Below are 10,352 nucleotides of genomic sequence, written 5' to 3'. Positions count from 1 at the left end.
TCAAGGCATGACAATCTCATCCAAAAAAAAAAAAAAGAAGAGAAAATTCTGATAGGAAAGTTCAAATAATATTTGAAGAAGTCACAATAAATCAAGGCCTCATTACTCCAAAATACCTTCAAGCCTCACTTCTATACAACAGTGATCAAGGTCCTCGTTGGCCAAGCAAAGCTGGCATTTACAAATGCAATCAAGATACTCAAAAAAAAAAAAAAAAAAAAAAATTAAAGAACAATCAAAGACAATACATGCATATATAAATTCAATAACCGTTGATTACACGCATTTTTATGCATGTAATTGTATCTAAAACACTATAAATAAGCTAATCCTTGAGCCAATTATAATGTAATTAATTTAATTTTATTTATTGTGTAGGAAATAAGCGGAATTGCAGAAACCGGGATAAATTGGTGCGAAATTGAGTGAAATAAAGTTTATGAGAAAATGACAAAATTGTCAATGCGGGTCAATCGTGGTCAACACCAACGAGAGAGTGAAACTCCACTAGTCATGATGTTGTGTGAGGAAGTATTTTAATTTTGAGGAAGGTGTTTGAGCCCAAAAGTATTTTTGGCAAAATCCTTTGGTGGATTTGACCCAATGGGCCGATACTTGCGGCCCAAAAATAAGCCTAATTGGGTTTGGGGTATAGCTTCGCCCATTCCGTGATCCATAAGGAAAACGAAACCTTATTGGAATCAAGTAGCAGAAATTGAATAAGAAACTTCAATTAATAATCCTTCAAAAGCAAGGAACAGTCGAAACCCTAGGTGTATAAATACAGGGTTAAGAGGCAAACAAAGGACCTCTCTCGAATCAATCAATCCCAGAGATTACAAAGCCTCCCCGGAGCAAACCTTCAACCTTGTTGAAACCCGGCAACCATACTTCCAGTCCTAGTCTCTCCAAGAGCCGACTGCCAGTGCTACTGCCACCGAAGCAAGGGTAACGCCCTCGCAACCCAGCGAAGCTAAAGTCACGCTTTAGCAAAACCCGTGCTTTCTTCGAACTTCCCAGTGATTGCTCTGCTCAGCCTGCAATGTTGAGTATCGATTCGGTAACTTGAAGAGATCACACCCAAAGCCCTTATCCGTAAGGCAAAAAGTCATTTCTCGGAAGGCTAGAGAAGAATCTTGTGGCGAGGTTGGTGCTCTCCTCGTCCACAACGCTTGAAGAAGAAGTCAGGTCAAGGGACTCCCCCGACGACTGCATCCCACGGTGCTGGCACGCCTGCGCACAAGCTCAAAAGAGACAGTTTGCACGCTAACTGATTTTGGAGTCAAACATTTTGGCACGCCCAGTGGGACCTGCAATAGTGTCTTTTCGTGAACGTAACCATTGTGAAGTCTAGCGAAAACCCTTACCAAAAGGTTTACGCTAACTGCTCAAAGCATAAGACCTCTAGTTACAGACCGCATTCTCGTGCGGACTGTCGTGGTCTTTCTGAAGAACAAGTGACTCAAAGATTTTCTCGTCATTCCCAATCACCCAACATGTCAACTGAACGGGAAGAGAATCACCCGACCGCTACTGAGGGTCAGAATGTCATTACCAATCAGACCAGTGAGCCTGTTATCTCCACCACTGTCCCCAGTACAGTGGAAAGTAGAGAAAGAGAGGCTTTCGTTGCGAAGCCTATTCCAGAGGGAGCGACCTCCGAGGTAAGGTTCGCGATCATCATGGAGAATATTGAAAATCATTGCAAGAAGATAGCCGCTGATTTCAAAAGGGAGACCGCGAAGACAGATCAGCTCATACGTGAACTAGACCAGCGCATTACCCGACATGCAGAGGATACTAAACAACATATCGCACAATCAGAGAATGCAGTAAGGGCCCATGCCGCAGGTATCTCTAGCGAGCAGAATCAGTGCCAGAGAAAAATCATGGAGGCCATCACGAACCAAACCAAGCTGACCGCGTCAGATATGGCAGGTCTTCGCAAGGATGGCGCTAACCTCTCAACCGAGGTGGCCATGCAAAGAGCAGAATTGAACCAAGCGAGAGAAGTGTTGAACAAGGCTTTAGGGGATCCTAACGCTATCCTTGGTTCCCTTGGCCAGCCATATGGTTCGGGCAAGTACGTGCCGCCGAATCAGCTAGAGAAGGCTAGGAGCAGTACCGCTACTCCCTCCGCCACCGTTGCTGCTACACCACTGAAAAATAAAGAGCAAGCTCTAGTTATCGACGGCAACAAGGAAAAGACCACCTCGTCATGCGAACAAACCACCATATAGAAGCATCAGGCCTCGAAAGTTGTGGGAACTACATCCAACTCTGCCATATTCGTTCAGTACGAAAGCGACGGGGCAGAGAATGTATACCAGGAACTGCCAGGAAGTTATTACGGGATTGACCATACCGACAACCCAATTAAGATAACAGCCTTGTCAAAGGAGATGCCTATGCCAGTAGTGACTCTTCAGCAACAAGCTACAACCCGCGTTGTACATGTAGGAGAGGAGCCGGCGACTGTAAACCAAGCAATACCTTTGTAGGCTACTCGCCAGACTGTGGCGACATCACCTCCTCCTCTGGGTCCAGAATATGTAAGACTTGATGAGGTAGAGGAGATGATCAAGTTGGCTAACCCTAGGGCCCAGCCGGATGGGGTCTATGAGGGACCCTTCCCACCGCAAATCATGCTCGCACCTTTTCCTAGGGGCTATAAAAATATCATATTTTCTACTTTTTCAGGGGAAGACACCGAGGATGCGGCAACCTATCTGGCCAGGTTTAGGGTACAATGCGGCCAATACCAGAATGATGATATCCTCAAATGCAGAATCTTTGGTACTTCTCTTTCAGGAGCTGCCTTCAGATGGTTTCCAAGCTTCGACCAAGAACAGTGGCGGATTGGCCCGCGATGGAAATGCTTTTTCAGGAAACCTTCGGAGCTATTGAGCTGGAGGTGGACTTGGCTTCTCTCACTCAGATGGCCCAGCAGCCTACAAAGTCTGCTGTGGCCTATCTTCAGCGCTTTCAGGTTCAGAAAGCCAAGCTGAACGTCATCCTGCCTGAGAAAGAATTAGTCAAGCTGGCGGTCAAGGGTTTGGAACCGCGTCAACGAAAGAAGCAACATGGCAGCATGATCCAGTCAATGGGAGAACTCATCACAGAGGTTGGCAGTTTCGAACATCTCCTCAGAGAAACTGACGCAAGGAAGAATGCATCCAGAGGGACATATGTACCAGGAAAACATCGTACCGTAGCGGCCTTGAGCTACCAGCCGGCTACTTATGACCCTTACTACCATCATCACAGTGAAGAAGTGGTTCAGGATGACGACGAGCAAGAGGAGAATGATATCGCTGCTTACGAATTAACAGGAAAGAAGAATCCAGCCTTGAAGCAACTGAAAATTTCTAAGGAACCTGTCAAGCTCAAATCGATGGCCTTCACCAAACCTGAATTCGCGACATACACATATGATGCCAATAAGGCACATGAGATTCTAGACGAAATGATCGCCGCGAAGATGGTGAAGACTGATTTTGGACCTTTTCCTCGACCAGAACAGCTAAAAGGGAAGAAGTACTGCAAATTTCACAACTTGTGGAATCACAACACCGCGAACTGTGTGAAGCTCAAAGACCAGATTCAGGTATGGCTTAATAATGGCAGTTTGCAGGTGGAGGCTCCAGTAACGGCGGCATCGCTAGTGGACCTGGACCCCTTTCCTGACACTGGGATCAATATGGTCGATGTAAACTGGACCAAGCAGAGACAGAGGAAACCGACCTTGGATTTGAGGACAGAGGAGAGAGATGGAAAGTCTGCCGCGGATGAGACACATGCAAAGGAGAAAGCTAAACTAATGGGTCAAGCCTCGCCCGTGGTTCTATGCTCGTGATGCAAAGAAGAGTGCGGCATTCAAGTGTCGCATGATGAGGTCGAGCAAACATTTCGCTTTGGCTCTCTACCGCCCATCAAGTGGCCTTCGTCATCGCGGAACTATCAACCTTCTAGCCCAAGAGAAAAACAAAAGATGGAGTTACCGCCATCCCAGAACTCCAATTTGTTCAAGAAACTGAGGGCAGCCGCGGTTATCAGAAACAAGAAGAGAAGGCTACGGACAAGCACAAAGACGTGCTGACCAGACCCTACATACCACCTGCGCTAGCCGCCACCATCAAGGAAGGTAATGGTACACCAGGGAAAAGGGGAAGGCAGTGGAAATAAGCACTTCCAAGAAGAGGAAACTGCAACTTAGGTTTGGGGAAGCCAAGCGTGCGCTAGAGGCTCTGGACTAGGGCCTGATCAAGCGTTCACAACTGGTCAAATCACCTGAGCAGTATCAAAAAGAGATGGAGGCATTAGCTGCTAAACCGTTAATGGCTCCCCGCAGCCTTAGAAAACAAGCGAGTTCGCTAACAGGGGCATCTAAGCCCAGTGTTTTTTGCAAGGTTACTGAGGAGAGAATACCTCCGATAGCTCGAAAGGAGAGCTCGCCGACTCGGCGACCACATGTCAGACGCAGGTTATTTCGCGACGAACCGGAAGCTAAATCTTCGGTCTTTGAGAGACTAGAGGCAAGGACAAGACTGCCGACACCTTACAGTGGAGACCAAAAAAGGTCCAGAGTGTAGTAGTCGCTCCCCCAGATATGTGCATGGCAAGGGAACCGAAACTGGAAACCCCTAAGAAGGCTCCCGTGGTAGAGGAACGTGAGCAATGCGAGGTAAAAGGCCTTACGGAAGAATCGTTGGTGGATCGTTTGGCTAAGCAATTCAACGCAGATACTTCTGTCGAGGAACCCAGGCTTAACCTGGAAGATGACATGGAGGAGACAGATATGACTGACGCCTCTTGCAACATGGTTTACGTGCTCCCCGCGAGGTATGCATTACCGGTCGCTGCTCAGGACTGTGTAGAAGCTGAGGAAGGGAATGCGCAGCCTTTGCAGATCACATCGGCAGCCACGACACCTGCGGAAGAAGCCGTCCTTTATGAGACGGAGGATGCTCAGAACAAAGGGCCCTTCATGAGCTTCACCAAGCCAACGCCAGCTATGGTCCAACACATGAGACCTCTATATATCACAGCAGAGGTTGGCGGTGCCAAAGTTAGTAAGATCATGATTGATTCCGAAGCCGCCGTTGATGTCGTCACCACCAGGACCATGCACTTGCTCAAGATCAAGAGGGACAAAATCCAGTCTACAGCCCTCAAGCTCAAGAATTTCGTGGGGACCGTAACAAAGACCATAGGATTACTTTTCTTACGTATTAAGGTTGGCCCAGCAGAGGGAGTTTAGGCTTTCTTTGTAACAGATTGCTACGCGGCCTACAGTACTATTCTGGGTAGAGACTGGATCCACAGAAGTTACTGCGTACCGTCAACTCTCCATCAGGAGTTAATTATGTGGAACAGGGAGACAGATAAAGTCGAGGTGATCAAAGCGGATCCTCGTCCATTCCCAGTCTCCGCGAATTATGTAGATGCCAAGTACTATTTGGAGCCTATTACTCCATTACAGGTCAGTGGCATTGATGACAAAGGCTGCCCCATAGGGGTGACGGCCTCTGAATTGGCACAGTGGGGGCTTACGCTCGCAAAAAAAGGCTTAGAGAGGCCTGGCCACGCTGTGCCCAAAACCCTAAATGATTAATGGATTACGACCTCCCGGAGGAAGGAATAGAGGCCTTCCACTCGCTATATGAAAGATTGTCATCATACTTAGTGGAAAAAGAGGCATACGATCGAGTCTCGACCTTAGAGGTCGTCAATGAGGAGCTTTTTGATCAAGAGCGAGAAGATGAAACAGATATTCAGCTTGTTCCGGCGGCGCTGGACGATACGCCTCCTAAAGTCAGAGATCCTACCGAGAAGGTTAATCTGGGAACAGCAGACGAGCCTATGGAAGTGGCTATTAGTGCTTACTTAGAGCCTAGCGAGAAACAGAAGCTCATTGACTTATTGCTAGAGTTCAAAGACTGCTTCGCGGAGAAGTATGAAGACATGCCCGGCCTGTCACTGGACTTGGTTTGCCATCAACTACCAACACTCCCTGACAAGAGGCCTGTGAAACAAGAGCAGCGAAGAATGAATTCAGAAACCCAAGTCCTCGTCAAGGAGGAAGTCGAAAAGATGCATAAATCAGGCATTATTTGGGTAGCCAAATATAATCAGTGGCTATCTAATATAGTGCCTGTGCGCAAGAAGAATGGCAAGATGAGGGTCTGCGTAGATTACAGAGACCTTAACCTCGCTACACCTAAAGATGTCTACCCCATGCCGGTCGCGGACATGTTAGTAGACGCCGTAGCAGGACATGAATTGTTGTCCTTCATGGACGGTACGGCAGGATATCACCAAATTCCGGTCGCTGAAGAAGACAGACATAAAACCGCATTCCGGTGTCCCAGATTCGCGGGCGTTTTTGAATATGTGGTCATACCATTTGGACTGAAGAATACTGGAGCAACGTATCAGAGAGCCATGAACCTAATCTTCCATGATATCCTGGGGAAGATTTTAGAGGTTTACATCGATGATGTAGTTGTGAAATCTCAGAAGAAAGGAGACCATATCGCGGATCTCAGAAAAGTATTCGAGCGAATGCGACGACACAAGCTCAAGATGAATCCCGCTAAATGTGTTTTTGGGGTTCAAGCAGGAGATTTTCTAGGATTCATTGTCCATCAGCGAGGAATTGAGGTCCCTGAAGACAAGGAGAGCGCAGTCATCAACGCATCTCCCCCTCGAACGAAGAAGGAATTGCAGCGTTTGCTGGGTAAGATCAACTTTCTGAGACGTTTCATCTCTAACTCTGCAGGTAAAATCCAGCCTTTCTCACCATTGCTGAAGCTGCAGGGGCAGAACGAGTTTGTATGGGAGCCTAAACATCAAGGGGCTTTCGACAGAATCAAGACCTACCTGGCGAGCGGGCCAGTGCTTGTTCCCCCGAGGGCTGGATTTCCTTTGAAGCTATATATTTCGGCAGCTAAGGCTTCCATTGGCAGTTTACTCGCCCAGGATGATGAGGGAGGCGTCGAGCACGCCATTTTCTACCTCAGCCGGACATTGACGAATTGTGAGACAAGGTATACTCCTATGGAAAAGCTGTGTCTCACATTGTACTTCTCAGCGTGCAAGTTGCGGCACTACATGTTATCCTTCACTACCTGCATCATCGCTCAAACCGACCTGGTCAAATACATGTTGTCGCGACTTATCCTGAGAGGCCGCATTGGCAAGTGGGTACTGGCCCTTTCTGAATTTTCGCTGCAATATGTCCCTCAAAAAGCTGTAAAGGGACAGGCCATCGCGGACTTTCTGGCACATCATCCTATGTTGGATATACCTGCAATGAAGGAGTTAGAGATAGCGACCGCAACTACAACTCGACCAGATTTGGCGCGCATTCCAGAGTACGCAGTATGGTATCAAGCCACAGTCTCCTTGCAGCCCTGGGTATTGTTTTTTGATGGCTCAAGAACTGAAACTTTAGCAGGGGCAGGGATTGTTCTGGAAAATCCAGCGGGCGATCGTTTTTCTTATTCTTTCCAACTTAAGTTTAAATGTATGAACAACCAGGCAGAGTATGAGGCCCTTATTATCGGGCTAGGAGTCTTACTGGAATTGGGAGTGAGGGATGTTCAGATCCGCGGCGACTCTCAGCTCGTGATAAATCAGCTTCAAGAAAAATACAGATGTGTCAGCTGGTTGCTTATACCATATTTGAATCGCGCCATTGAGATTCTGGATCAATTTGATGACGCCGACTTGGAGTACATCCCTCGCGAGCGCAATTTCGCAGCCAATGAACTCGTTCAACTGGCCACAGGTATTACATTGAAGTATGGGGTTCGCGAGCGCATCCTGAAAGTCGAGCGTCGTACGCTGCCTTCATGGCTCGCGTGGCCTGACCCTTCGGATGATCCGGTCGTAGCAGTCCTAGAACCTATTGACGTCGATTGGCGCATTCCGTTGATTGATTACCTCAAACGACCAGATCCTACAGCAGAGAGGAAGATTCGCTTTCTTGCCTTAAATTACTTCCTCAGGGGTGATGAGCTGCGACGGCGTGGGGAAGATGGCATAGACTTCCGGTGTGTTTATGGTCGCAAAGTAAAACGATTAATGCGAGAAGCACACAAAGGAATATGCGGAGCTCATCAAGCAGGACCTAAAATGCACTGGCTCATTAGGAGACATGGTTATTACTGGCCCAGCATTTTGAAGGATTGTATTACATTCGCTAAAGGGTGCCAAGACTGTCAAGCACATGGTCCTGTCCAGCATATCCCTAATATTCCCATGCAACCTATTATTAAGCCTTGGCCTGCGCGAGGTTGGGCGTTGGACTTGATTGGGATGATTCACCCACACTCTTCTCTCCAACATAAGTTCATCATCGTGGCCACTGACTTCTTCACCAAGTGGGTCGAAACTGAACCTTTGAAGGAGGCTTCCGGTGCCACCATTCGCCAATTCATTTTTCATAATATTATCTGCAGGTTTGGTATCCCCGAGGTGCTCATTTCAGACCGGGGGGCAACATTCATGGGCGGTCTGGTTGAGCAACTTGTCAACGATTTCGGCATCCAGTTCATCCACAGCACTCCATATTATGCTCAGTCCAACGGTCAAGCGGAAGCTAGTAACAAGATTATTATTACCCTGTTAAAGAAGATGCTGGTAGAAAACCCTCGCCAGTGGCACGATACTCTGTATGAGACACTTTGGGCTTATTGCACCTCCAAGAGGAATCCCACCGCTACGACACCTTATGCACTAATGTTTGGCCATGATACGGTTTTACCCTTAGAGATCAACGTTCATTCCTTACGCGTACAAGAGCAACATCACTTGATCGGTGAAGATTATGTCCAGGCGATGTGGCAAGAACATGAAGATTTGAGCGAGCAGCGTTTGACGGCTTTGGATAATCTAGTGATGGAAAAACAGCGGATCGCTCGCGCCTATGATAAGAGAACGCATGGCCGTAGTTACAAAGAGGGAGACCTTGTTTGGAAAGCTGTTTTACCCTTTGGCGAGAAATTGACCGGTCGCGGTAAGTGGACTCAGCGATGGGAAGGACCCTTTGTTGTTCACCGTATCATGGAACGCGGGGCTTTTCACCTCAAAGACTTGGATGGCGACATCCATCGCAACCTCATCAACGGGCGGTTCCTGAAGAAATATTACCCTAGTGTTTGGGAGTTCGAAGATCCACCTGGTCAACCTTCTTCCCAGACAGGGGGGCAACCATAGTCTTCCTCGGCTCGCGTCAGCTGTCGATATTCAGGCCTTTTCTTGTGGCCTTCGACTCATGTATTTGCTTCACCTATGAACACAAGGGGGGAAACACTCTATATATTCAGGCCTTAGTTGAGGTCTATATATATTCAGGCCTTAGTTGAGGCCATATTCAATTTGCAATTTATCCAATTTCAAGACTTTTGTTTTCTTTTCTGTTACATATGTATTTATCCTTGACAATTTGTGTTAAGAGTGTACATGACGGCCTATACATGAGGCTTTATTCAGGCTAACAAATTTTTGCATTGTGCTCAAAGAAACATTCATTCATAAAGTGGCTTTGCGGCCAAAGGCAGTACAAAGAACAAGTCAACACGGTTACATTCACAATTATAAGGCCAAATGTGGCTTTGAAAATCATAAGGGACACAGATTCTAAGAGTTTTTGGATCTGGTTGTGGCAAAGAGGATGTGGTTTGACCGCTGATGCTCTTCCTCTCTTCACCTACATCCTCCTCCGATCTGAGTCGCAGCTGCTATCGTCTTTACTGGAGGAAGAGGGAAGGGAATAATCCATCATACCCCTTCCAGGTAATTATCCTCCTGGATGAAGATGGTCTTCGAAGAGAGCGCGACTCACAACCACATCTACCTCTAGGGGAAAAACAGAAGTCTCTTAGTCAGACCCCGGAGGTAGACCGCGGAAGAAGAACGGTCGGCCTCAAAATGGCCTTCCGCCTCTCTCCCTTCTGCTCCACGCGGAAAAATCGGAGGAGACGGATCCCTCAGAATCTGGTTCCGCCGCATTAGGAGCGTGGCGTGTTCTTCGGTCTAACTGGAACCAGCGAATTCCATCCGGATTTCCAGAGACCAAAGACATGCCACTGGACCTGAGATTAGGCCATGAGGCTTACCCAGGTTCTGAGATTAAGCCATGAAGCCTAAGAATTTGAGGCTGAGGGTACGATCGTGGGGAGAAGATTTTAGAAACTGAAGGAAGAGCAACAAGGCTTGTGAGATTATCTCTGGAAAAGACATAGTTGCTTGGCTTCATCACTTCTCCAAAGTACAGGTATTTATAGCTCCAGTCGCAGTGACCTCAACCGTGCGATGGGCAGTTGAAGTACTGTCCACGCCATCAA

At 47.5% G+C, this 10,352-nt stretch overlaps 1 protein-coding gene across 1 annotated transcript; it reads left to right on the top strand.

The window, feature by feature from the left end:
• The first annotated feature begins 5,613 nt into the window (after nt 1-5,613).
• On the top strand, nt 5,614-9,222 carry LOC112178001. The gene is made up of 6 exons (XM_024316225.1): nt 5,614-5,835; nt 6,652-6,739; nt 6,782-7,049; nt 7,188-7,419; nt 7,543-8,057; nt 8,466-9,222. The coding sequence occupies exons 1-6, from the start codon at nt 5,614-5,616 to the stop codon at nt 9,220-9,222; spliced, it is 2,082 nt and encodes a 693-aa protein (XP_024171993.1).
• Nucleotides 9,223-10,352: the final 1,130 nt, after the last annotated feature.

The sequence above is a fragment of the Rosa chinensis genome, chromosome 7, assembly GCF_002994745.2.
Source record: "Rosa chinensis cultivar Old Blush chromosome 7, RchiOBHm-V2, whole genome shotgun sequence".
In the NCBI taxonomy this organism is placed as follows: domain Eukaryota; kingdom Viridiplantae; phylum Streptophyta; class Magnoliopsida; order Rosales; family Rosaceae; genus Rosa; species Rosa chinensis.
The sequence above is the reverse complement of the archived record's forward strand: the minus strand, read 5'-3'. Positions and strand labels throughout refer to the sequence as shown.

Bases quoted from the DNA above. Each gene is read 5' to 3' on its own strand.
- LOC112178001 (XM_024316225.1), top strand. From the start codon at position 5,614: ATGGATTACGACCTCCCGGAGGAAGGAATAGAGGCCTTCCACTCGCTA. The intron at 5,836-6,651 runs GTTAATCTGGGA...ATTGTCCATCAG, and splicing joins TCAGAGATCCTACCGAGAAG to CGAGGAATTGAGGTCCCTGA. The intron at 7,420-7,542 runs GTATTGTTTTTT...ATGAACAACCAG, and splicing joins CAGTCTCCTTGCAGCCCTGG to GCAGAGTATGAGGCCCTTAT.